This window comes from Nyctibius grandis, chromosome 3 (assembly GCF_013368605.1).
Source record: "Nyctibius grandis isolate bNycGra1 chromosome 3, bNycGra1.pri, whole genome shotgun sequence".
NCBI lineage: Eukaryota > Metazoa > Chordata > Aves > Nyctibiiformes > Nyctibiidae > Nyctibius > Nyctibius grandis.
This window is the reverse complement of record NC_090660.1, coordinates 4,204,768-4,232,370: the sequence shown is the minus strand read 5'-3', so window position 1 is coordinate 4,232,370 and position 27,603 is coordinate 4,204,768. Positions and strand designations below refer to the sequence as shown.

The window sequence follows — 27,603 nt, the reverse complement described above, 5'->3', positions numbered from 1 at the left end:
ACCTTCTCCTCTGCCGCTAATCAGGCAGCGATTGCGCCACCCTCGAGGAGGTGAAGGCGAGCTGGGTCCTTGTTGAGGCGGCGGCGCGCCGCGTGACGCAGTTTGGCCGCGCCGCCGCCGGGGCTGTGGGCGGAGGGGCGCGTGTGTCTGCGCGGGCGCTGCCGGGCAGCGGCAGCGGGGCTGGGGCGCGGCGGTCACCATGATGCCCGGAGAGACACCGCCGCCGCCGGCCGGGACTGCAGCCGCCGCCGCGGCCTGCGCGAACTGCGGTGTTCTCCAGCAGGTAGCAACGGGCCGCCGTGCCTGTGGCGCTGGAGCGCCTCGGGCGGGGTTGTCGCTTAAGGACGCGACCGTAGGGCTACGCCGGGCCGCTGGCGGGTGGGGAGCGCCGGGTGCCGCGGTCACCGCTCCCGGTGCGGCGGGGGAACGTGGCAAACGGGCTCTGTAAAAGGAGCGGCAGTGGCGAGCTTTGGCCGGGAGAAACGCGGAAGAGTAGCTGGTGTCTGCGCGGCGCCGAGCGGGGTCTGATAGTGGATTTCTGGGCGTATCCTTTTGAGTTCGGTGCGGGGGAAGGAGCGTCACCGTTCAGCCGGCTCTTAAGCGAGCGTGTAGTTGTGTAGTGTAATGCTTTGGGCGGTGTTTGTTTCCCCTTTAAGTGAGGGGAAGGCTCTGCTGCGAGTCCAGAGGAGGGCGACCAAGCTGGTGAAGGGTCTGGAGGGTCTGACCTACGAGGAGCGGCTGAGGGAGCTGGGGTTGTTTAGCCTGGGGAAGAGGAGGCTCAGAGGTGACCTTATTGTAGTCTACAACTACCTGAAGGGAGGTTGTAGTGAAGTGGAAGTCGGCCTCTTCTCCCGGACAACTAGCGATAGGACAAGAGGACACAGCCTCAAGCTTCGCCAGGGGAGGTTCAGGTTGGACATTAGGAAGAATTTCTTCTCAGAAAGGGTTATTAGCCATTGGAATGGGCTGCCCAGGGAGGTGGTGGAGTCACCATCTCTGGATGTGTTTAAGAAAAGACTGGACGTGGCACTTAGTGCCCTGGTCTAGTTGCCAGGGTGGTGTCAGGGCAACGGTTGGACTCGATGATCCCAGAGGTCTCTTCCAACCTGGTTGATTCTGTGATTCTGTGAAATCTCTAGGCTCAAATGAGCTAGATGCGCTTTATTGGGAATGTTCTGCCAAAGCTTAATTTGATTTTCAGAGGAGAAAGTTATGGGGATTTTAGTATATAACCTCCTGCAAAGGCAAAGTTTGAAGAGCTTTTCTAGTAAAGCCTCATCTAAGTATGTATACTTTTTTATGGAGCCTGCATTCTCTGTATGTGTTTGTATTAATATAATTAATATATTTTTGGTGAATTAGTAACTTGTTCACTAAGAGAACTGAAAAAAAAGACAGATTTTTTTTGTTGTTGTTGTTGTAGAACACTAGCAATCAGTTTAGGGGTTATGTGCAGTGTATAGTACTGGTTTTTGGGGTGAAACTTCTTGACCAACTTGAGACTCTTCCTTACAGAATATAAATGAATATGTAGCCGCATTAATTGCACTGAAGCAAAAAATGATTGATGGAGAGTAAGTACAATTACACAAGTGGGGTTTTTTTTGTTTGGTTTGGTTTGGTTTTTATCGCTCCTAAGTTTTTAAAGCCGTGCAGCAAATACGTTTTGTGGAATGTAGATATTTGTTAATGCCCAAAACTAAATCCTCTTTAAAATGAAAGTAACTTCTTCACAAACCTGCACTAAACCTGGACTGTGAGACTTCTTTAATTTATGCCCTAAAATATCTGTGTGTAATGGTAATAAAACAGGGCTGTTTTGTGTAACTATAATAGCTTATATATTATTATGAATATTGTGAATACTAGCAGAAACGGCTCTTTGAGATTTATTTTATCTGTTGTGAAGAATATAATATGAGAACTGAAGTTGAGTCTGTAGATTCCTTTTCCTACCTCCAGACTTTGTGTCCCTTTCTCTCTGCTATACATTTCTTGCGGGAATTAGCTCTCCTTTAACTACTTGCAGCTCAACTCCTTTCTTTTTTGTTTTTCTTGATTACTGGTAACTAACTGTTGCAGGAGAAAGTGATGCAGCCCTCTCTGTCTTGGAGTAACTGCCACAGTATTTCTCTTTCTTGTCATTTCTTCTCTCCGTTCTTAAAAACATTTGAAAAAAGGAGAGAATAACTTCCCTTGGTGCTGTCCAATGCCCCACTATACACCTTGGGTCAGAGTAAGTGTTACCTTTTTATGGCTGCTAGGAGAATAGTGTACAAATTAAAGCCTTTTAGGACATTTTGAACTATTTTTCTTACATTTATGTGTTCTTTCCTAGGAAAACATCCTTTTAAGTGTTGCAAGTGGGATATGATTTTGTGATTATATGTATACTTTTTGGTTATATGTATATTCCGTTCTTTACCTAAATAATGTTTTTTGGGGTTTGTGGTTTTTTTTTTAAGCTGCAAATAGTTAATGGCTACAAATTAATGTAATTGCCAGTTATTTTTTTTCTATTTTAAAGTAGCCTGATTTGAGGCTTGAATGGCTTAATGAAGCAAAAGGGTTGTATTGACTACTATCAGAAAATGCAAACCAATCTTACACTTTCTGGATTTACCTATAAAGCAAAAGGAAAGGTATCCTAAGATGTGACTGTCAAAATCAGGTGAGAAAATGAGTAATCTCTTATTTTTTTTCTTGCAGTCGTTTGCTGACAGAGTATCAACAGAAATGCACTGATATCCTTTACTTTTCTATTAGTATTCTTACAAGAAATGTTGATTACTAATTCTGTAAGAGGGCTTGAGGCTTTTTCTTTAGGGTTTAAGTTAAGAGATGATGCCTCTAATAAAGAACAGACGTGGTGGATAGGCTTTGTAAAGAAAGTAGGGCTCTGAAATTAAAATTATCCACTTAAGATCCAGCTGGGTCTAATATATGGCTTAATATGGACTATTTGAAATCTCTATTGCTGAGAATGACTCAAGTTTTTTTTTCATATAACAGAAGTTCTGCTTATTCACTTCAAATGTATTGAAATGTTTCAATTTAACACTGAGTTCTGAAAGTCCTATGTTTTTTGGGGTGGAAGTCTTTATTGGATATTTTGTTGCAAGTGGCGATTGGATTGAAATATACTTAAAGATGTTTGATAGACTTTTTAATTTCTACCTTAACGAGAGATTACAGCTTCAATTTGCTGAACGGTAAGTTTGATTTAAACTGTTTATTAGAGATGTTCTCTGTGTCCTGGACAGTTTTAGGAGTCTGACGTTGTAACAGCAACAGCCCTGGGTCTAGGCTGAGCTTTTAATATGCTCCTTTCTCTTACCATGCTTCCTAGGCCGTAGTTAGCAAAGATACCTTTGATGAGGAGAGAAATCTGTCCTTCTACAATACCCATGTGAAATTCTTTCCTGGCCCTGTGCTACGTAAGAGTCTAAAGTGACCAAGTGCAGTGGAGCACATCTTCTGGTGATGGTTAAATGGAAGCGTATTTGGGGTGCCCCTATTTGTATGAAGCATTTTATCTTAGAGCTGTGGCTGTGTGCCCTTGCTTACTTTACTTGATTACAGAGGAAGAGGCAGCATATAATTTTTATGGACTCCATCCTGCCTGCTGAAAAATCCCACAGCTGGACTCTGCTCTTATTTCACAACTCTACCTGTGTAGAGACACTTATTCCTGGCACTTCAGTGTAGGCAACTGGGAAGTACTCCTGTGTAGCCCATGCCATCTGCTTGCATCTAGCTTTAGGCTCAGTTTAATGTTTTTAAATCAGATCTTGAATTTTCTTTGAATGTGAAATATTGGATGGAAAAATGGGAACACTTAGACTCTTAAAAGCCTTTTGGGTATCTCTCACAGCATTTTTCCATAGGGGAAAGCAAAATACTCAGATGCTTGCCTGAAGAATCAGAACATTGAGTTTGAAAGCATCCATGTTTTTTGGCAACTTTTTTTTTTTAATTACACTTCCCCTTTCAGAGAGATCTCTGCTCTTCGTTGCCAAGTGGAGCAGATGCTACAGAAAATCCTGCCTCTGGAAAAGTGCCAGGAAGAGTTGGGTTCCTTGAAAGCAGAGTTGGAAGAGAAAAAGGTGTGCTTGTAAGGTTTAAATAACTTGTCATTTTTCTACTGAAGGAAATGTATATATTTAATGCTTATCTTAACGACACGGGCTTTAGTGAGACTAGTTGTTGCTTCCAGCTCTTTGGGACAGGCAGCTCTTGTTTTAGGTGAAATTAATGAAATGGCAGCAGGTTTTAGATAAGCAAAAAGTTCAGGCTTTTGTAGTTTTCATATGATTTTTGATCAGATTATTTAGTGTTTTTTTCCTTATTTAGAAAGGGAGGAAGGAGATACATTCAAATTCCTTTGGTTTTCTGTTCTGATCTTTTTAGATTACTGAACTCTCTATAACATCTATTACTAAAAAGATGCAAAGAGGGTCTGTGCAGAATAGGATTTTGATTCTGTTACCATTTTGAGCATGTACTTTTACACTAGCTACTTGAGTTTATTCCTAATTTCTCTCACATCCCTTAGCTGAGATTTAATCTACAGAAGAAAAGCTTTTGACTGTTCAAATCACCTAAATATATGTATTTTCTAGACATTAACTATTATTTCTGCAAAAAATACCCCAACCTCTTTCTTGTAGTTTTTTTCATGCCAGTACAAGGTAGGATATTAACATTTGTCTTGTCACTGTACCTAGTTTTTCTTCTATGTTAGAACTGTTTTTTAAATCTTCTTGCCTCAGCAAGCATTAGTAGCTGATGTCCTGATGGCACTTCTTCAGAAAAAGGCAGGATTATATGTATGGTGTATAATAGTTGTGCTCTTGACTTCAGCTTTGAGTTCCTATCCAGATAGGTGTTGGAGGCACATACTCAAAAGATAGATACAGATTTATTTGTTTGTTATAACTTTTGCCTTTAAAGAAGACGAATAACCTGACTTTTCAACTTGTTTTCTCATTGAATATACGTTTTTGGCTACACACTGTTTTCACTAGACTAGGTAAAGTGTCTGCCATCTATTTTTTGCCCTCAGTAAGGACATGTTTTAACTGTGCTTTCCTTCTCCACAGAGTTCTCTCAAGATTTATCGGGAGAGTCAACTCGAATATGTTAAAATTAAAGAAGATGTAGTAAACAGTGATGCTCTGTGAGTTATGCTTCTTTTTTTTTCACAACCTTTCTTTCCCCCTCTTACCTCTTCCAGCACTTGGTCTTGTATCTTACGTAGTTATGCTTCCCATTTTGCTAAAATTTTTATGCTTATGGGTTCTTAAAACAGGGAGTTGATGGAAGAATGGTCTTAAATTCTGTCGCAAACACTCTTGAAGGTAGTATTAGTTAAATTATCCTGTCTTGAAGTGGCTTTTGGTGGTTGTTTAGCGAAGGTTTTTAAGAACAGGATGAGACTGGAGAAGAACGTGTAGTTTTTCTGGTTTTAAGTGGTTCTTAGTCTTGGCTTTTTGCTACTGCCATCCATTTCCGTTATGCTGATAAGTCTGAGGCCAATATATAAATGATATTACCAAAGTGATCTGCACTTAAAATGAGTCCTCAAAATAATTGTTCCTAAAGAAACAGCTCAGCAGGCTCTGAACTGTCCACTGTGTTTGGAAATGGGCAGGAGGGGTTTGGCACTAAAAATGCAGAAGCCATTTTTGCTGCCATAGTACAGAATATTGTGAAGCTGTGGCTTGGTAATTCCCAAAGTTTGTTCTTCCAGTAACCAGTCGCTCAAAGGCTTCCTTGCCTGGAGCATATGTGTGTGTTTATCATGTCTTACAGCTCTTGATGATCAACGCCAATGATTGCTCTCTAGTTGCTTGGAATTCTAAGACCCTTCTGCTGGTTTTGTAGTCAGCTTTTATTTCTGATGTGTTCCAGCACACATCCCAATGGGACTCCCACTGGTGACTTCTTGCTTCCTGCCTTTTAAACTGGCTATCATTTTTAAGGTGTTCCTAAGCTATTTTGGTGTTACCAGCAGGTCAAGGGAGGTGATCATTCCCCTCTACTCAGCACTGGTGGAGCCACACCTGGAGTACTGTGTCTGGTTCTGGACTCCTCTGTACATGAGAGATATGGGCATACTGGAGAGAGTCCAACCAAGGGCCACGAAGATGATTAAGGGACTGAAGTGTCTCCCAAATGAGATACCCTAGTATTTACATGGCTTGTGAAGCATACAGTACTCACAATCACAGCAGCAAGCCACTATCATCCCAAAGATTGTACAAGCAGACTAACATTGTTGTCACTTCTTCTGCCAGACTGCACTTATTTCACATGTAGATACTCTGTGTCTTGTGAGCTTAAAGGAATCTTTAGCACATCGTCCTAAGACCAGCTATCCCATTGCTAACTGCATCTTGAGAGGGAACTGACCTCCCAAAGGTGCTGGCAATATACTGTGTCAATATAGATGTATCACCTATCTCCTATCTGTCACTCATATTTTCAAGAAGGAGGAGCCAGGGAACTACAAGCTGATCAGTCTCACCTTGATCCCTGGGAAGGTGATGGAGCAGCTCATCCTAGAAACCTTTTCCAGGTACATGAAGGACAAGGAACTCCTCGGGAGCAGTCAACATGGTTTCACCAAGGGGAAGTCATGCTTGACTGACTTGATGAACTTCAATGATGAACTGACATGCTTGGTAGATGAGGGGAGAGCAGTGGCCAGTGTCTGCCAGGCCTTCAGTAAGGTCTCTGACACTGTCTTCTGTTAAGAGCCTCTTCTCTTGAGGGAATCTACAGCTCCTCCTAATTTTGTGTCATTGGCAAACTTACTTAATATGCACATTCAACTCCTGCATCCAGATCATTTATAAAAATATTAAAGAGCACTGGCCCTAAAGCTGAGCCCTGGGGAACCCCACTGGTGACTGGCTGCCAGCCTGATGTAACCCCATTTACTTTGAGCCCGACCCCTCAACCAATTGCTTACCCAAGGTATTACAGGCTTGTCTAGCTGTGTGCTGGACATCTTTCATAGTATCCTTCTGGACAAGACAGTATCAAAAGCTTTGCTAAAATCCAAAAAACCTCACATCTACTGGCTTCCCTTAGTCAACTAGGTGAGTGACCTTGTCGTAAAAGGAAATTAAGTTAGCTAAACAGGACTTTCCCCTTGTGAACCCGTGATGGCTATGATGAATGACTGCATTGTCTCTCAAGTGTTTTTCAATACCTCCCAGAATAACCTTCTTCATGATTTTACCAGGCACTGAAGTGAGACTGGCAGCCCTGTAGTTACCAGGGTCTTCCTTCTTACCCTTCTTGAAAACTGGGACAACATTTGCCATCATCCAGTTGACTGGGACTTCTACAGACTCCCAAGCCCGTTGAAAAATAATGGAGAGAGGTCCCATGATGACATCGGCCAGCTCTTTTAGTACTCTGAGATGAATCCCATCGTGCCCCATAGACTTATGTGCATCCATCTGGGACAGCAAGTCTTGAACAAGCTCAGAGCTGGCTGGGAGTTTATTATCCCCCTCAGTCAGAGTCTTCCAACACAGGCCTCTGGGGGTCCCAGGGCCCATCATCAGTGTTAAAGACAGAGGTGACCCCCACCACTTTTTTTTTTCTGCAAAGATGTTTTATGACTATTTTTTTCTGAAATTCTCACCCATGGCTTGACAGTCAAAGCCATCATCTGAGTATAGAAAAGAGTTAAGTATGAACCTGTTCAGACTGAGAAGGCCCAAGAGCATTGGTCTATGACTTTATAGTACAAATGCTTTGACTACTGAACATGCCAAAGTTGGTCAGTCATCCTGGTTTGGAGTGGGCTTTCAAATGTATTCCAGTTAATATCTGAAGTGATGATTAAAGCTTGCGCATCCAGAAAGGCTTAGGCTGTAAATCTCAATCCATTATAGAAGTTTTAATATGGGGAATGGATGAACTGGGTTCATCATGAAAGTGAGCAGTGAGCATTGGTAGCTTGTGTTTGTCAGGACAGAGTCCTCTACTTATCACAAGAGTTTAAAAACTGTTTCTGGGATATTAGGATAACAGAAAGAAATAATAGAAGTGTTTACTTTTTTTTTGAAATTTTATTTTCCAATTCTGTGTATGTTTCACATATAAGGTAGGACTGGAAATACTGAAGTCAAAATTGTTCAGGATGAATATTTTTGTTTTGTTTTGGCTTAGTAAACTCCTGGATATTCTGAACAAAAAGCTGTGGGACATAAGTGATCCTGAAGGCTATTCCTGATTATCTCATTGCTTAGGTCTCACTGATTGCAAGCAAGGCTTAATTGTTTTTAAGGAGTAAAGCTAACCTGTCTGCATTACATCATAGAAATGCAAAAACCAGAAGCAAGTTTTCTCAGGTTGTGTTTGTAACTCCAAGTTGTAGCTGAAGGTACCTGGATTAGTGGACTGACCCTCTTAAGAGCAAACTCTGCCTCTGTAACAGATACAGCTGTTTGTGTGAGAATGTCAGCAACATGCCACTGATTTAAGTTTTCAGCTTCAGGGAACAGTGGTCTCTCAGGTCCTGGGTCTAGGAGATGTTTTTTCTCTGAAATAGCTAGATTTTGTTTTTCCTGGCTTTTCATGCAGCATAATTCTATACAAAACCAATGTATTAATGCCTTCTTTTTAACAGGAGAAAGAAGCTGGAAACAAAAGTGAAGAAACTTGAAGGTAACTTTCTACATTGTACACATTGTACACATTGTACACATTGTACACATTGTACACATTGTACACATTGTACACATTGTACACATTGTACACATTGTACACATTGTACACATTGTACACATTGTACACATTGTACACATTGTACACATTGTACACATTGTACACATTGTACACATTGTACACATTGTACACATTGTACACTGTGTTATCGTATCCTCTGACCTATGAGGAACGGCTGAGGGAGCTGGGGTTGTTTAGCCTGGAGGAGAGGAGGCTCAGAGGTGACCTTATTGCAGTCTACAACTACCTGAAGGGAGGTTGTAGTGAAGTGGGAGTCGGCCTCTTCTCCTGGGCAACTAGCGATAGGACAAGAGGACACAGCCTCAAGCTTCGTCAGGGGAGGTTCAGGTTGGACATCAGGAAGAATTTCTTTTCAGAAAGGGTTATTAGACATTGAAAGGGGCTGCCCAGGGAGGTGGTGGAGTCACCATCTCTGGCTGTGTTTAAGAAAAGACTGGCCATGGCACTTAGTGCCATGGTCTAGCTGACAGGGTGGTGTCAGGGCAACGGTTGGACTCGATGATCCCAGAGGTCTCTTCCAACCTGGTTGATTCTGTGATTCTGTGATCATGCTGTTGCCATACTCCATCTCTTGCTCCTTTTTTATCCAAAGAACTAATTGCAACTTTCTAACTCTGAGGCCCCAAGGAGCAAGGCAGAGCAGTACTACGTGCGGTCCTTAGTCTCTGAATTGTATCAGCCCTCCTGCAAAATGTTTTCTGTTGAGTATCTTAGGCACGTGGCGTAAATGAAGTTGGAAGGGGATTCTGGTCATGAAAACCTCAAAAGGATGGAGTCTGCCCAGGCAACCTGATTCACTGCATTACTGTCTTCATGGTGGAAAAAAATCTTTTCCTTATAGCCAGTTGGAAACTCTTGTTTCAATTTATGCCTAAAGTCTCTCATCCTCCCACCATGAACCACTCAACAGTCTTGGTCGATCTCCTTGATACCTCTTTGTGGGTCCAGGAAAGCTGCTTTTGGATCCCTTAAGTTTTTTTGGTTGTGGGTTTTTTTTTCCCTTCTCAAGCTGATGAAGTCTAGTTCAATGAGCCTCTTCTCATAGGGCATGTGCTCCAGCATTCAAATAGTCTTGGCAGGATTCTCCTAGTCATGTTTATAATCATATTTAAATATGTAGTGATCCTGACATGTTTTCTGATTTTTAAATATTCTGGCAATTAGTTTTTGGTTGGTTCATTTGTTTGTTTGTTTTTAAAGTAGAGATAAAGCACTTGCCTTGTGGCACTGTGTTTTTCTTGTTTTGCTAATAGAGGGTGGATATGCATAAAGCATTCTGATACTTAACTTGCTGTACTGTTAGTTGGTGAGGCAAATATTTTCATTCATGGAACATTTACAGCTGTGCTTACCACTTTTGAACTGAGTGACTTGTATCTTAGTGTTAGAACCCCCCCAAATCCTACTGTAAAGTACAGGGTGTTTATTTTGATGAGCATTTTGGAGTTCCATTACATGGCAGCGAGGTTTTTATACCCTCTTGCCCCAAAAAACTCAAATTGTGGCAGAGCTAGAACAGAATACTGTGAGATAGTTTGCGTTAGGTCCAATTTGAGTGACTAGTTTATCTGTTTTATTCTTTGTGTTCATTATCCCAGATATCCTGGTATCTTGTCGATCTGAAATTTTCCCATGATTGTTTTTTGTCAACCTACCACCTGAGCTACCTTTTTAATGCACTTTCTTTTGATATGCTCTCTTCTGTGACCTGGTCTGATCAGCAGGCAAGTTCCATCTGTCTTTTCTCTGCTGTCCATGTATAAGTCACCAAGCTGATCTCTCAGGAGTTCTCTCAAGTATCTCTTTCACTTGAGAATTTCGCTAGGAACCTCACATTCAGTCCTCACTCAGCTGCCCTGTACTCTTTATTCCCACCCATCTGCACTCTTCCCGAGTGTCTGTTAGACATTAAGAGATAAGGCACTATTTTCTGTTTGTTAGTCTTGAGTGCTATCTACATCTTTCTAATGCGGTTGGCTATGGTGATTTCATCTTTGAACCAGAGTGCTCTTCTAAAGAAGAGAATAAAACACATGAAAAAAACATTGCACCTCATTCTGAACTTTATGCCTTTTTTTCACTTGGTGTATATTGTTCTACAGTACAGTATCATTACAATTTAATGAAATATAACACGGGCAAGTGTAGAGTCCTGCATCTTGGCAAGAACAACCCCATGTATGAGTACAAGTTGGGGACAGACCTGTTGGAGAGCAGCGTAGGAGAAAGGGAGCTGGGGGTCCTAGTGGGCAGCAGGATGACCATGAGCCAGCAGTGTGCCCTTGTGGCCAAGAAGGCCAATGGCATCCTGGGGTGTATTAGAAGGGGTGTGGTTAGCAGGTCGAGAGAGGTTCTCCTCCCCCTCTACTCTGCCCTGGTGAGGCCGCATCTGGAATATTGTGTCCAGTTCTGGGCCCCTCAGTTCAAGAAGGACAGGGAACTGCTAGAGAGAGTCCAGCGCAGAGCCACGAAGATGATTAAGGGAGTGGAACATCTCCCTTATGAGGAGAGGCTGAGGGAGCTGGGTCTCTTTAGCTTGGAGAAGAGGAGACTGAGGGGTGACCTCATTAATGTTTATAAATATGTAAAGGGCAAGTGTCATGAGGATGGAGCCAGGCTCTTCTCAGTAACATCCCTTGACAGGACAAGGGGCAATGGGTGCAAGCTGGAACACAGGAGGTTCCACATAAATATGAGAAAAAACTTCTTTACAGTGAGGGTGACTGAACACTGGAACAGGCTGCCCAGAGAGGTTGTGGAGTCTCCTTCTCTGGAGACATTCAAAACCCGCCTGGACACGTTCCTGTGTGACATGATCTAGGTAATCCTGCTCCGGCAGGGGGATTGGACTAGATGATCTTTCGAGGTCCCTTCCAATCCCGAACATTCTGTGATTCTGTGAATATGATATACTCTTCATTCTTGCTTGTAAGTGAGAAAAGTAATAAATGTATTTCAGTAGTTCAGAACAGTAATTATGCAGTGGAAGACGACATACTTGTAGGCATGAGTAGTTGTCTTAATGAGCCAAAATATAATTTCAGTAGATTTGTATTTCACACTATCTATTTTTTTTTCTGGTAATTTGATTTTTTCTGGTAATTTGATTTGATTTTAAGTAGTATTAAGTAATACTACTTAAATTGATTGTCTCTTACATTGCAGTTTCTAACTTGAATTTTGGTTCTCTTTCTTGAAGAGGCTGCAACAAAGCATACACAGGACCTGAGACAACTGAAAACTGAAAAGAAAAGGCTTGAAAAGGAACTAAAGAAGGCACAAGTAAGGCTTTCCTGGTCTTTTGGATGAAGCTTCTTTTAGCATTTCTGGGGGAAAAAGGAAGCTACTGAAATAGTAAATTACATTTGTTGGGCATTCACCCTAAGAGAGACATCTTCCAGCTGAAGCATGACCTTTGAAATATTGATTTAGATTCCATACTAATTAAGAGTAGATGCTCTACAAACTATGTATGGTATGAAAAATCAATATTATTTAATTTTAACAGGGAAAACTTGATGGTGTACTTAAAGAGAAGTGCAGAAAAGGTAAGTGTTCCCCTTTGATTGCCTTCAGTTTTACGTGTGGTATTTTTCCCTTTGAACATTTCCTTTCTCCCCTGTACTTTTTTTAATAGTTAAGCACGTGGAGACCCAGAGTTCAAGTGAGGATCTTACAACAGATATAGACAAAGGTAAGATTTTTTGCAAGACCATTCTCTGTGTGGAACCAACCATTATGAATTTATTGCAACTCTTCTGGAGTTGCATTTTTGGAAACAGATACTGACAGAAATGCTGTAAGAGCAGATGTGGTCGATACAAATATGTTACGCTGATGAAGGACTAATGTAATAGATGATTATTTTCAGTTTTGCAGTAAGGAAAATATTTGATTCATTAAAATGATTAGTCTACCCCATGCGTGTGTGAAGTCAATTGACGTGCAATTATAAATTAGAATGCAAACACTGAGAAAAATACGAACAATCCCATTGTCTTTGAAGCTGATTGAAATCATAAGGGAAATGACACAAAGTAAGAGTGTAATCTGCTACAATTTCTATGTGAGGCTCTAAATCATGTGGAAATAGAGGTTGTATAGTTGTTTCTTATCCCGTTGACTTTTTTCCCCCGATGATCTAAAATATCTACTACAAATTATCTAACTGTGTAAGGAAGCAAACTCCTCCTAAACATCCTCTAAAGTACTGAGGCCAAACTTTAAGCAAATTTTTTTTTTTTTCATTTTTGCAGTCTTTTAAAATACTGGTATTGCTTTTGAATTGTTTAGAAATTCTGAAGGTAATTTTCAGGCAAAAGAACTTCCCTGATCTATTTCTTGCTTCGCAATATTTATATATAAAGTTTGTTGTGAAAATTAAACTTTTCTGAAAAAGGTAGACCTTGTCAGTCCTTGTGTGTCTTGGCATATTTTTACTGCCTTTTGGATTGTACTAAATTGGTACCCAATTTCATCCTTTAATTTTTAATTAATGGCAAAATGGGAAAATTAAGATCTGAGCTCTAATTTGAACTTCAAGTAGTAGCAAGGGTTTATTACTAATGAGAAATTGTTAGTGTTGTTAATAGCTGTCATGCAAAATTTGGCAAGTTTTCCTCTTATGTGCTGAGTTTATTTTAATATGTCTCTTCATAAAATAGTATCAGTTTGCTGTGGTCTTTGACTTATGGAATTGGCACAAAACCAATAGCCTCAGTTCCTGGTTGTTGGATCTGATGATAGTTTTGGCATAAGTAGGTGATGTGCCTGTGTATTTTTTTGAGTTTTTGGTCTGTTTCTCCCTCTCTACCTGCCCTTCTGGTTCTGGAACTAAGTTGTTTGGCATCACCTGGTAATGGTGCTGTTAGGACTCCAGACAATGTCTGCTAATGTTGTGACCAGTAATTAATTCAGATACATGTAATGTGCTGTTACTCCATGGTAAGACTAAGATGAGTTACTGCTGAGCAGGCATAAAGAAAGAATGTGATCTAAATACTTTCTTCCTAAAAGATTTCCACCCCCATTTATGTCCATGTCGCCTGAGTTGTTTTAGAAAGCTGTTTAATTTCACTAATGCGCCATTCAAATCTGCTTTTACATTTTGCTCTGGGGACTATGACAACTTTTTTTCACCCTCCCTGTAGAAAGGGAAAGCTAAAGTACTCTGCAACTGTTCCTTCAGTCTGCTGTGTGGCTATGGCTGATACAGGATCCATTCCCTCAATGGCATCTAGCATTTCTTTCTCTGAAGCTAAAATGCCCCTATGACTCTTGTCTTAATTTCTGTTGTGGGTATTTTGTTGTAGGCATGTCTTGTGTTCGGAGTAAAAACAAAGAAACATAAATTCTTAGCTCTCTGAGCAATTAAAGTTTTCCTCAATTTATAAAAATATTTATTTTAACAGAAAAAATAAAGCTCTTGTTGGAAGAACTCTGGAAGTGCATTGACAGTGCGACAGGAAAAAGAGGGAATCGGGAAAATGATCCTGTCCTGGGTGAGATGGCATGCAAAGCCTTGAAATTTTCTTGAAGCTGCCTCTTTTTCTGACCCAAAAATAATAAATATTGGTACATTTTTTCAGCTTCTGCTCGGGATAAGGCATGGCCTGAAAAAAGAAGACTGACTGTTACAGAAGGTAGGTTCCAGTCAACGTGAATTTGTTAATATGCATGTGCATTAATTTAGTCTTACTGGGATATCATCAGGTTGGGTACTGTTTGCATGACACTTTTTTGACAGACTTAAATACTTTCCTTGCTGATTGCCTCGTCAAGTACATGTGTGATTAGAATATTTGAAAATAATTGCAAATATTAATTTGAACAGCCAAGTAAACTGGAATGCTTTTCTAAATAAAAGCTGTTGTAATCTGCTGTTGCAGTTGAAAAATCAAATTCTTTTACTCTCAGCTGCTTTGACTATTTCTAAGTAGTCAAAACTCACCTCATGTTTATACCTTAATTATTATATCGTTAGAAACTCTGCAGTATATAATGTGAATTATGGGATGCAAGTGCTCTTTTTAGTCTGAAATGAACACATGATAACATAGATTGTAAAATGTAAGAAGCTGTTCCCACCATTTTCTTCATTCATACCTGCCTGAATAATAATAGGTAACGGTGCATTAATTTTCATATTCATGATACAGAGAAACAAAACATATAATTTGGTGATAGCTTTAATTTTGTAATGTGATATTCAGTATAATAATAAAAAATAATCTGAGGAGTTATCCACATGCATATTCACAGCAAGCTACTTTAACTTCACATTACAGATGTCACTTTCCTTCTGACCTCAAGAGTAATAGGTAATAAAGTTGACTGTACCTGCAGTTGACCATCAGACTAACAACCTTAGACCATAATCTAAGGTTAATAAGACATTGCTGGTTTTTTAGACTCTGGAAAACTGTTTCCCATATAATTTGAGCATAAAGTCACGTACAATGTGAATGGGCATGTGAGGAAGCATTTGAAGAAACTTGCAGCCCAGTGCTGAATATTTTGGTAATTTGGGTTCTCCAACATGCACTGTTCATATGCAGGCTTATGGTGAGAGATGAGGGGAGATGGGAAGACCACATATGGGAGGAGCTGAGCCTCTTCAAGTAGTATTTATAATGGGTTTCTGAGCTAAATCTGACCTACTACAGAGTTATGTGCATCTTATCTGATCTTCCTTTTCGTTTGGGGATCCAGGATAGGGGAGAAGCTGCGTATAGATACTAAGAGCAGGGGTGGAAAGGAGCACACTGGAGGTGCCTTGGTGTCTGCTTTAATACCAGATAAAAGAAATCACAGAATCACAGAATCAACCAGGTTGGAAGAGACCTCTGGGATCATCGAGTCCAACCGTTGCCCTGACACCACCCTGTCAACTAGACCATGGCACTAAGTGCCATGTCCAGTCTTTTCTTAAACCCCTCCAGAGATGGTGACTCCACCACCTCCCTGGGCAGCCCCTTCCAATGTCTAATGACCCTTTCTGAGAATAAATTCTTCCTAATGTCCAACCTGAACCTCCCCTGGTGAAGCTTGAGGCTGTGTCCTCTTGTCCTATCGCTAGTTGCCTGGGAGAAGAGGCCGACTCCCACTTCAGTACAACCTCCCTTCAGGTAGTCGTAGACTGCAATAAGGTCACCTCTGAGCCTCCTCTTCTCCAGGCTAAACAACCCCAGATATAAGATATAAGGAGATATAAGGCAGTGGCATTACATGTAAAATACAAAGATAAGACCAAATCCTGAAGGACCTGTGTATGTTTTATGGTACCGAGATTAAAGTCTGTAGGATGTAAGTGATTTAAGAAGCAGACCTCTTTTCTGTCTTTAAGACCATATGAAAGTCTCTCAAGATAACATCTTTTTAGACAGTGTAGCATTGCACATTCAATTTCAGGTATGCAATGTTCACCCTAATTGTTTGTTTCATATGATGGGATGTGTGAATTTGCTGTCTCAAAAAAAAAAAACAGAATAGTGTCTGTAGCTCTCAAGAATAGCTAGTGTATAAACTATCCTGAAATTCACATAATTGGAAACAGGTTGAAAAATTGAGGGATGTTGGCAGGGCACTAGAAACTTTCTACGGAGGGATTTTTCCTCAGAGAAATATTGCTCTTTGTCCTTGAGAGGTGTACAGTTGCTACTGCAGGCATTTGCAGTCACTATGCTGATAGTGTTGTAAACCAGAAGAGATTCTATGCCTAGATGATTTTTTTTTTTTATAAAATATCCAGCATGTTAACTTGGTCCTTCTTTTTGAGAGAAAAAAAAAAACAAGACTTGTTTCAGGAAGTTGCTTTGTTATTTAGGGTGGGGAGGAGGACATTGTTTTGTAACGGTGAATTGCCCTACTATGTGGAGCAAAGATTGAGTTGTAAAATTCAGTGTTTAGTACCAAGGCAACCAATGTCAGCATTGGATTGCTTATTTCATCTCTGCTCTCCTTTCTCCATTCTTCATCAAGGAAGTATTTCACAGTAGCGTGTGGTAGATTTTGATGGTGTTTTCAGATCAGAGTAATCTTAGCCTTCTCTCAGAAGTGGGAGAAAGCAGCAATGTAAGGGTTTGAAGCTATGTGGACTACGTTCCAGGTTGTAGATTTGAGGACAAAACTTAATCATTTCTGTAAGTGACGTCATGAAAGAGTGTGATTCCCTGGATAAAGTAAAATTTGTCTGTGAAATACGATCTTTGAGAGGATCCTTCTGATGAGAAAGGCTTGATATCAGTAGGGTTTTTCCTGGATCTGAAGTTAAGGCCAAGGTGCTGAAGGCTTGGCTGTTACCTATAGAGAAGTTTACTATATCCTGAACCTTTGAAAATTGCTATGACAACTCTTCCTATAGATAAAGGAGTAACTATGAGAAAAGCATCTCATTCCTAAAGAAATTCAAACAAAGTTATCAGGGACTGGATTGGAAAGGGATGAGGAGAGAAGGCTGGAGGATCTCTTAGTTATTTAGAAATTGTATCTCTGATCCATTTCTCAGATGGAACTTTCCAGTGGAGGGCATGTGTCAATATTCTTGGGCTCCATACATGCGCATGATTGATCTTGAGAGTACAGATAGGATGTAAAGTTCCTGATAACTTAGTACTGTTGTGTAGCTCACTCTGCAAAGTAAACTTCCCAATTGTCTAATTGAAGTTAATTCTAGGGGCAAAATATGGAACTGTGTGTTTCTGCCTGCTTCAGTGTGGAGAAAGTTCTGAGCTTAGAACTGGTTGGCACAAAGGAGCATGTAAGAAATCTAAGATTGTGTCTTAAAGAGAACCACCCTCTGAATTTTCCTTCTTTTCTTTGTCCATGCTTGTGAAGGATCTCATTTTCCCTTGGATGGTCTAATGGGACTTGAATTGTAAAAGGAATCTAGATGTTTCATGACAAGATGTTCTACATCTTGAAAGCTCTATGTGACTGTAGCTTGTAAATAGCTTTATAAAACAGTGTGTGATCTTAAAACTTGTAAGATGCGGCTTTGACCAAAGGAGATGTCAGAGCTTACTTGGGGAAAATGAGGGGGTAAGGCCCTTTAGGCTGGACAGATTCTCCCTCCTCCTACTGTCCCTTGGAGCAATTAAAATTTTGCCAAGGATCTGCTACGTGAAGTGACTGAGATGGATCTTGGAAATAGGGTTTTTGATCAGTTTTCCTACTAACTCCTTTAGTGGAGCCAACATATCAGAATGTGCTTAAAGGGTATTATGAGACAGATCTCTGGAGGTCATTTTCACCTATCAAATTAAATTAGTATTTTCGAATCTGATACTGCCGTTGATGGTGCTTCAGGAGTATCTCTGCAAGTTCTAGTAGTGGATAAACACTGACAGCAATAATGAAGCACAGTATTCTTTTTTTACTTTTCCAACAGAATGCAAGTTGTGCCAATTAAATCTCTGTTCAAAACCATTTTGTGCATGTGCTGTTCTTTGTATTGTGGGATGGTACTTTGATGGACACAGAATAAGCTTGATCTCTTGCTTGAATACTGCTGATTCTGTGTCCAACAGTGTTTGTGAGCATTATAAACAAGATGACACATACGAATATCATATAAAAATTGAAAATACTACAGAGTAGGTTCTGGTTCCATGTGGCACACTGGGGTTTTGATTTTGAGTCTGTTGATTTCTACTGTTTTATTGGAGGAAATATTTTCTTTTTATAAAATCATAGAATTTAGATTTCAGAAAACTGGGCCATCTTTTCACTGTTAAAAGTAGAGGACACAGCCTCAAGCTTCGCCAGGGGAGGTTCAGGTTGGACATCAGGAAGAATTTCTTTTCAGAAAGGGTCATTAGACATTGGAATGGGCTGCCCAGGGAGGTGGTGGAGTCACCATCTCTGGAGGGGTTTAAGAAAAGACTGGACATGGCACTTAGTGCCATGGTCTAGTTGACAGGGTGGTGTGAGGGCAACGGTTGGACTCGATGATCCCAGAGGTCTCTTCCAACCTGGTTGATTCTGTGTGTGATTATAATCAATATTTAAATTCTTTGTCTCTACTGTTTAGACTTTCCTGGGGCAATGTGTTTGGTCTACATGCATAAGAAATGGATTACTGTGTAATAATAAGTGTGATTTGAAAAGGAAGAAAACAAAAGTACAATGCAAAGAATCACACAGAGCATTTGGACATGCTTTCTAGCTGCTAGAGTAACTGTGTAAAGCTGGCATAGTTGGCATTATCTTGGAAGGGTTGTCAGCTGCTCAGTATCTTTAGTCTTAGTGGTTCAAAATCCTTTGTGCATAGGTATGTTGCGAGGGGAACCTCACTTCCAAGAAAGTTCTTTTTTAAGGGCTCAGCTTTAACTAAGTCACATCATTAAAGAGAAAATCTTGTACGATTAGACTCGATATTGAAATTTAAAGAACAAACATTTTAAAAGCATTAGCATATTAACAACTATGCTCAGCAAATTTGCAGATGACACCAAGCTGGGTGGGAGTGTCGATCTGCTGGAGGGTAGGAAGGCCCTACAGAGGGATCTGGACAGGTCAGATAGATGGGCCGAGACCAATGGCATGAGGTTCAACAAGAACAAGTGCCGGGTCTTACACTTGGGCCACAACAACCCCATGCAGCGCTACAGGCTGGGGGAAGAGTGGTTAGAAAGTGGCCCGGCGGAAAGAGACCTGTGGGTGCTGATCGACAGTCGGCTAAACATGAGCCAGCAGTGTGCCCAGGTGGCCAAGAAGGCCAATGGCATCCTGGCCTGTATTAGGAATAGTGTAGCCAGCCGGTCTAGGGAAGTGATCGTCCCTCTGTACTCGGCACTGGTGAGGCTGCACCTTGAATCCTGTGTCCAGTTCTGGGCCCCGCACTTCAAGAAAGATGTTGAGGTGTTGGAGCGAGTCCAGAGGAGGGTGACCAAGCTGGTGAAGGGTCTGGAGGGTCTGACCTGTGAGGAACAGCTGAGGGAGCTGGGGTTGTTTAGCCTGGAGAAGAGGAGGCTGAGAGGTGACCTTATTGCAGTCTACAACTACCTGAAGGGAGGTTGTAGTGAAGTGGGAGTCGGCCTCTTCTCCTGGGCAGCGATAGGACAAGAGGACACAGCCTCAAGCTTCGCCAGGGGAGGTTCAGGTTGGACATTAGGAAGAATTTCTTTTCAGAAAGGGTTATTAGCCATTGGAAGGGGCTGCCCAGGGAGGTGGTGGAGTCACCATCTCTGGATGTGTTTAAGAAAAGACTGGACATGGCACTTAGTGCCATGGTCTAGTTGACAGGATGGTGTCAGGGTAATGGTTGGACTCGATGATCCCAGAGGTCTCTTCCAACCTGGTTGATTCTGTGGTTCTGTAAATCATAAAACTAGGAATATAGCTAAGAACTCCTTACTATGTTTATGGCAGGCTATAGCTGTAACTGACCTGCAAGTGCAGCTGCTGGCTCAAAGCTGCAGGTTGCTTTAAGCTCAGAATTACAGCCTGAGAGGGGAATGTCACTGCATGCATGTCCTGCTTTTCCTGAACATCAGTTACTGGGCTAAAACTGACATAAATCATTGAGCTGTATGGACGTTCAGTCCTACCCAGTATGGCCCTTCCTGATAAGAAAAATTGGGAAGAATAGTCTTAATGATCCAAGTCAGAAAGTGGTTTGGGGGGGAGCTCTTTGCACATACATATACCTTTTTCATAAAAAAAGAATTGTGAATAACCACAACTGATCTCTGTACAGAAAATATTTCTGAAAGTGACATTAAATGCTTCTTACTACTAGTCTATGGTAACACCACTTGAAAAGATGGTAATGCATTCTTATTACTATGATGTTATTATCTCTATAAAGAAAAATGGGAGGGGAAAAAAACTCTTAACAATATTTTTGTGTCTTAGAAACTGTACAAATCCACCAAAAGATCAGGAAACGTGATGGCAAAACGCTACCTTGGTATTTTTCACTAGAAAGTGCTGGAAAGCAAAATTCTGTAACAGCCGTGCAACTTCAAGCAAGTGCTGAGCCTTTTGGAGGTGACTGTGTTGAGAACAGTACTACTGAAGAATGTCTGCACGGTGGTGAGGATGAAACTCTAGATGTGATAACACAGACAGATGGGGCACTCAGCAGTTCAGACTTCTCTGATCAGGAGCAAAAGGGCCCAGGTGGAAATGTGATGGATATATTGAATTGGGCCAGGCCTCTTCCTGCTCTACTTTCTCCAGTACAGCTTTCACCAGTGCCTACACAGGTGAGTTTCAGGATGTGTCTGACTTAGCACTAACTTGGCTATGTACTACTGCAGAAATAATGATTTTATATTCCTGGGCTTTTTTATTTTTTTGAGTATCAATATTACTTACTCATGCACTGAAAGGGTCTCTGTGTGAGTGTTTAGATCCATATGGATACTTTTCTACCTTGTAGCATACTGCCTGTGGAAGGGGGCAAAAGATAACTTTCAGAAGTATATTTAAAACGAAATCACCCGTGTCTCAACTGCTGTCATAATTTCTTTTCCCAGTGTTGCAGACTTACAGTCCCAACTCCTGTTGGGTATAAGTGTGGCTTTCACAGCAACATTTCACAGCTTGAAAGTCAAAGGGAACCTACTCAAATGTTGTTTTCTAGTAATCTTAGAAGGCAAGTAGGTAACTAAAGAAGTATCTGGCTTTTAACGGAGGTACTTTCCATTTGCTAAGAAGAACAATGATGGAGAAGGATGTAATTCTGTTGATCAGCCTCAGTCTCTTTAAACCACTGCATGTCAGGGCCACCAGTGTATTTGTTTAGAGAAATAGATCTTAAAACTCATACCAGGCTTTTGAATGTTAACTTCATATTTTTCATTAAAGGATACATTGTTTGGAGAAGTCACAAGTTCCAGCGACGAAGAAGTTGATTGCAGTGCTTCTGCAGTGGAGGGTATTTTACAAGAAGACCAAGTTCAGCCTCAGAGTTGTAATGTATTCAGCCTCAGTGAGAAGTATAAGAGACAGAGCAAATCATGTGAGCATGGTCTTGAGGCAGAAATCTCACGTAACCTGAGTTGGAATGAAAAGAATGTTCATATCAGTCCAAAGATGTCAAGCAAGGAGGAGAGAGATGCTGAAACAAAGCAAGCTGAAGCTGCTACTGTAATTACAAACATGGCAACTAACAAAGATGGTTTGGAGGAGAATTCTGAGAATATGGAAACTGAGAAGAGAGAACTAACTGAAGCACCAGCACATGAATTGGAAGCCATCAAAGAACAGAAAGGAGATAGTGAGGACATGCACAGTGAAGAGGGAGGTTCCTCAGCTGATTTTGTGTTACACAGTTTCAAGCCTCAGGGTCAGACAGAAAAATGCAGTGAGGTAGAGCAAACAGAGGAGAATGTAGTCTTAATCAGAGCTGTTGATTATGAGGGTACACATGAAAAGCATGGTGAATTAATGAAAGCAGAAAGAGGTGGATTATCAGGAGAGAGAGGAACTGCCGGGGCAGTATCTGTTCTCCAAAATGTTGCTCATTTGCCATCTGAGCAATGCATTGTGCTTCAAAGTGAAGATTCTGAGGACGAATCTGATGTATTGATACAGAATGAAGTGGTTGAAAATGAATCAAAAAATGTAATCAAAGTAACTAATATGGCAAGAGATGTAAGGGAAAACATAAACCAAGTGATAATTGGAGAGGAAATAGCTGCAATACAAAAGAAAGGGCTCTGTGCAGAGGCAAATAATGAGAGAGAGTTCTCTGAAAATGTATTGTCTGATTTCAGTAGATCAAAATCCTTCTGTAAAGCGGAGTGTCCTAAAGACCTAATGATACAGCGTAATGGGGAGGGAATAATCATGGAGACAGAGGCAGACGCTGGAGCTATTGAGATCTCGGCACACTCTCATTGCTCTGAAGTAGAACGTGACAGTGAAGAGATACTAGAGAAACAATGTGTGCAAACAATAAAAGATAAAGCAGACAGAGAATGTGAACCAGAGACTTTTAAAGTCTCTAGACATTACTTACCTGTGTCTGCTATTGAAGGAATCAGAAATTCATTGTCTGTGGATGACATAGACAAAAATGCAGGTATAGAGAGGCCTGCTTTGTCAGCCTTTCCAAAAGATGATGAACAGCTCAAAATTGAAGACGTAAATATAACCAGACCTGAGACTACTGAACTAGCCATGAAATTTAAGAGAGAAAGTGTTCTAGAAATAGCTGAATCATCAGAGCTACTCCATAGTGCAGAAAATGGAAAATTAGTAGATACAAAGGAGGTGGGATGTTTAAGAGGCAAACCACACCAGGAGGAAAATGGTAGTAATTTATCGCAAGGGAAGTCAGACTTGGGAAGTCTACTTGCACTACCAAAGACAGCATGCATTATTGATGCAGAAAGCAGTGTAGCCAAGTGTGAACCCTCTGTATTAGACGTTACAGAAATAAAAGGTCAAATAAAACAACCTGAAAACCTGTGTAGTACATTAGAATGTGGGTTGTCCAAAACTCAAAACTCTAGAGTGTTTGAATCTCAAGAGACTGAATTCAAAGTTAATCCAGAAGATTTTGGAGAGGAAAGCAGTGAGCTGTTAGAAAGAGTGGATACCATTGACTCTGTCTTAGTAGAAAGTAATCTTATTTCTCAGGCACAGTTTGCAGAACCTCTGAATCAGTTCTTGGCAACTGAAAATGTTAAATGTGATGAAATAAAAGGGCAATTAAATAAACAAAGCAACGAATTGGTGGATGAGACTTGTTCCAGTTCATCTAACTGGGAAGAGACTGTTGTGAAGAAAAATAATATTTCAGAGATCATCTGCCAGCCTACTTCAGAAATGGATTTTAATAATGGCTTGGCTTTTTCTGCTCAAGGGGACTTGGAGATGGGCTGCACAAATACTGAAAAAACAGATTCTCCTGTGCAAGTGGGAATTGGCTTGGAATCCACAATGCCTCCAGATCTAAATTTCAGTCTTCAGAAAGTTGTCAGTTTTGATGAAACTCATTTCACAGAAAAGGCTGCTTTTTCCCGTACATGGGAAAATGAAGGAGAGAAAAATTGTGTTATGGATAGTGCATTTAACTGTTCTTCAGAAGGCTTGGAAGAGGGTGCTGAGATCCTATGTGCTGAAAAAGACAACATGTGCAAAGAACTGGAATGCCCTGAGAGGGAATATGTACACAAAAATGAAGTGAAAATTCCAGATGAGAAGGAACAGCCAGTAGATAAAGAACCTCAGGCATCTGTTAAATCACAGACCCTGAATGCAAGCTCTTATAATAAGAATACTTTTCTTCTCCAAAAGTTTGATTGTCAAGAATCAGGATGCAGGACTTCTACGTGGGAGGTTAGAACAGATCCTTCTAGAACTGGTTCACTAACAGCTGGAGGAGAAAGCAAAGAATTGAATAGTTTTGAGGCATCTGAGAAAAATGCCATTAAAAGGTCTAAAAATGATTTCGATATGCCAGAGCAGAGCAATGAATCTGAAAAGAAAGACTGTTCTATACAAAAAGTTAGATATGTGAAAAGTTCTGAATGTGTTCCCGTGTGCAGAAAGGAACTGATAGCTTCCAGGAGAATTGCAGTGGGTGCTCTGGAAACTGGTGCAATTGTTGATGCCGATTACCAAGTAAGTGAACTTCATTCAACAATGCACCCAGGAAATACTTTGACAGTTAGTCATCTAAAAGCAGACACTATGGTGGATACACACTGTGAAACAAACACCTCTCCACACACTGCAAATGAGTTGTCAAGTGTGGTTGGAGAAGGTTATCCTAAAGACTTAGCTTCTTGGAAAAGAGAGTGTATATTAGTAACCTCTGAAAATACTGAGGGTGCTAATGAATGCATGGGAGATTCTAACAGAGCTGGATGCATCAATGACAGTGAGGAAAGTCTGTTAAAAACTGGGACATCAAAAGAAAGCCCTGTGATGCCAAATGCTTCAAAAAATAGATTACCACTATGCCAGGTGTTAACCAGATTCTCAGAAACTTGCAGACTAGCTGTTAAAACCAGTAAATTAAATACAAGCATGGGAGCACTTGGCAGTTCCTTAGAAGAAAATGATTCTGAAAAACTTCAGTCAAATGTTGAGCAAAGTCTAGTAGACAGTGTTGATATGGGGGCCTCAGTGCTTGAAGAATATAATCATAGTCAAACTTGCACTGCTTGCAACGTAGGAGAAAACAACGCTGATGTTATTCTAGATGGTAGCAATAGAAAAGAAACTTTTGTCAAGTATCTTCCAAATCCAGTCCTGTCTGATGTGGACTGCAATTGTCAGACAGTTGGGCAGCCTTCTGAGCCACAAAAAACAGTATCTGAGAAGCTATATATGCTGGAGTCAGAGTCTTGTGTGGATGTTGCTCTCAAAAAGAGCAATAAATTGAAGTGCAAAGAGCAAGAACCATCCGAAATCTTGACTGTTTCAACCAAGACAGCTGCCCAAGTAATGCATGCCAAGCTATCAAAGAGGCTGTTTAAAGGTAAAAGAAAAACAAAGACTCTCAAAGATAAACTAACTCAGCCAGTTCTTGCAAATGCTGATACTTCTGTGCCAACAAAATGCTCATCCGAGACTATAAATAAAATTAGGGAAGAGATGGGTCCTCCTCTGCCCCCCTTGCTACTGCCTTTGATTGCTACTCCTCCAAAAGTTGCATATACCGTGTCTCCAATAATGTCTTCTACTGATCGATCCTCTTTGCTTTCCCCTCTTGATGACCTGATATCCCCACTACATGAAACTCCTGTTCCTCCTCTCATGTCTCCATTAAAACATACTCCACCAGTAAAATCTACTCTTTTATTTTCTCCTCCCTCACCCTCAGAAATGGCAGTAGGTAGAAGGATTCAGTGCTCACCTTTGAAATTTTGTACTTCCATTCCAAAACATGCACTTCCCGTCCCAGGAAGACTTCCTCTCTTTGCGGCTGATGGTGCTGCTCCAGGTGCTCCTCAGGAGAACTCTGTGAAGATATTGGACACTATGTATCCAGAGCTATCTGCAAGGGCAAGGACACTAAACATTCTGAAAGGCAATATTCAGCTTAACCGATGTGCTTTTTCAGACGGCCAAAGTTTGCCAGGACCTGTGGCTCAAATAAGTGGGTTCAAAGCAATTGCATCTACATCAACTGCTTTTGTTAAAACCGGGAGCAGTTTGAAATCTGATAGTAGCAAAGATCAAGACAAAGATGTGCAAAATCATCAATTATTTCCAGGCTCATTAAATCATCTTGAAAAACGGACACTATTGCCAATATCTATGCCAAGAAGCGCAAAGAGACTGAGGCTGGACAGTGAACCACCAAAGCTGGAGCCTGATCTTGCTGATCTCAGAAATACTAAAAGTACAATCTCTGAAACGCAGGAGGCTTTCCGTGACAAAAGCTGTGAAACCAGTGATTCAGCACACAGTTCCAGTTTAGAAGCATCACTACCAGTAAAGAAGGTTATTGATCCTGACTGCCAGAAAGTTTCTTTGGCATTGAAGAAAATTGCTGAATCCTGTTTTGACTTGTTACCAGTTATTAAAGGTCGTGTGTATGTCGGCAATATCTCAAAGATTCCGATAATGAGAGATGAAGAGAAAGAAGTTGTCTATGAATTTGGTATAGAAAACAAGGTAAGTAGCATAATTTTTAATTTTGTGTTTTAACAATGACTTCTGTGCAGATGAAAAGAGTGTGAGTATGTAGTATTTGAATTCTCAATTGTTCAGGCAATCTGTGGTGCCAAAGTGTAGTCTTGAAAGGTGAAGAAAATAGAGAACTTCACAAGAAATTACTGTTCAGTGGTGTCCAAGATGCAAAACTGCATTTGTAAATACGTTTGCTTTCCTGGTGTATGCATAAAACACTTTATTTTTGCAGCATTTTTTGTACTGGATAGCATTAACAATTGTAGGAGTCCCTCTAAAAGTGTGAGGTTCGATTACCTTTGTTTATTTTTTCAATTGAAGAAGATTAACTGCATTGTATATACAATAGTGACATACCCTTTCATTCTATGTTTATTATTCTACATCAGGTTGTTCAAATGAATTTTATTTGAAAAATCTTTCATTAGTTTGTTTTTCAGAACTTGCTTAGCGTCAGTGTTGAAAAAATTCACTTTAATTGCCTTCTTTCTTATAGGTAATTTGTAGTCTGCAGCAGAGCAGTTCACCAACTGATGCATGGCAGCCTTTTGCCCTGTTTCAGTTCTTGAACATAATTAAGTTCTGCACAGAAGTTGCTACCAACTTCTCGGGTCATCTTTGTTAGGAGTTGCCAAATGTGGTAACTTCACAGAAGCAAGGCTGCAGCAGCGTTACGTTCCCAGGTCCAGCCAATAGCAAGGCCGAGTACGTACTCCTGATAGGCACACCGTGTGCACCTAATCTTGTTCCCTTCTCTGGCTGATTGGGGTGAAGGCTTTGTAGTGGAAAATACATACATACATATACAGACAGTATGGATCCCTCCAGTAGCTAACATTAGATACTCAATATATCCAGTAGGTGACACTTGTTCTCCCCACTTGTCCCATGCACTGACAGACTTACAGACACAGAAGTGCACACACATCCCTTCAGTAGCTGGTCCAGACCTATGGCCTTACCTGCATCACACCCTCAGACCCCCGGTCTTTCAAGTAGCTGGCTTGGACCTTCTGGTTCCTCACAAAGCCAACACTCAGACTCCCTGGTGTCTGCAGGTACCCAGTCTAAACCTGTGGCCTCTCCAGCACCTGGCTTCTAAGCCTCTCGTTCTACTCCCCACTTTTAGCTCTCCTTCTAAACATCCTATAGGAAGTCTTGCACAATCCCAATATTCTCCTTACTCACATCTCAATAGGAGTGCCATGTTACTGTAGACAGTAACACGCCCTCCCC

General features: G+C 40.9%; 2 protein-coding genes across 2 annotated transcripts in view; both read left to right on the top strand.

Moving 5' to 3' along the window:
- The first annotated feature begins 165 nt into the window (after positions 1–165).
- LOC137661436 (little elongation complex subunit 1-like) lies at positions 166–2,927 on the top strand. The gene is made up of 3 exons (XM_068396977.1): positions 166–283; positions 1,516–1,574; positions 2,710–2,927. The coding sequence occupies exons 1-3, from the start codon at positions 200–202 to the stop codon at positions 2,792–2,794; spliced, it is 228 nt and encodes a 75-aa protein (XP_068253078.1). The 5' UTR covers positions 166–199; the 3' UTR covers positions 2,795–2,927.
- Positions 2,928–3,150: 223 nt separating this feature from the next.
- The window catches only part of ICE1 (interactor of little elongation complex ELL subunit 1), a 35,983-nt gene continuing 11,530 nt past the window's right edge, over positions 3,151–27,603 (top strand). Inside the window, exons 1-11 of the mRNA XM_068396424.1 lie at positions 3,151–3,212; positions 3,995–4,106; positions 5,103–5,179; positions 8,651–8,688; positions 11,969–12,051; positions 12,278–12,317; positions 12,407–12,463; positions 14,181–14,270; positions 14,358–14,411; positions 20,626–20,978; positions 21,583–26,352. Of these exons, the coding sequence (XP_068252525.1) occupies positions 3,151–3,212; positions 3,995–4,106; positions 5,103–5,179; positions 8,651–8,688; positions 11,969–12,051; positions 12,278–12,317; positions 12,407–12,463; positions 14,181–14,270; positions 14,358–14,411; positions 20,626–20,978; positions 21,583–26,352 (5,736 nt within the window). The remainder of the gene's footprint in view (positions 3,213–3,994; positions 4,107–5,102; positions 5,180–8,650; positions 8,689–11,968; positions 12,052–12,277; positions 12,318–12,406; positions 12,464–14,180; positions 14,271–14,357; positions 14,412–20,625; positions 20,979–21,582; positions 26,353–27,603) is intronic.

Coding starts and splice junctions, on each gene's coding strand:
- LOC137661436 (XM_068396977.1), top strand. CDS start 200: ATGATGCCCGGAGAGACACCGCCGCCGCCGGCCGGGACTGCAGCCGCC. Junction 284..1,515: donor ACTGCGGTGTTCTCCAGCAG/GTAGCAACGGGC, acceptor TCTTCCTTACAG/AATATAAATGAATATGTAGC. Junction 1,575..2,709: donor CAAAAAATGATTGATGGAGA/GTAAGTACAATT, acceptor TTTTTCTTGCAG/TCGTTTGCTGACAGAGTATC.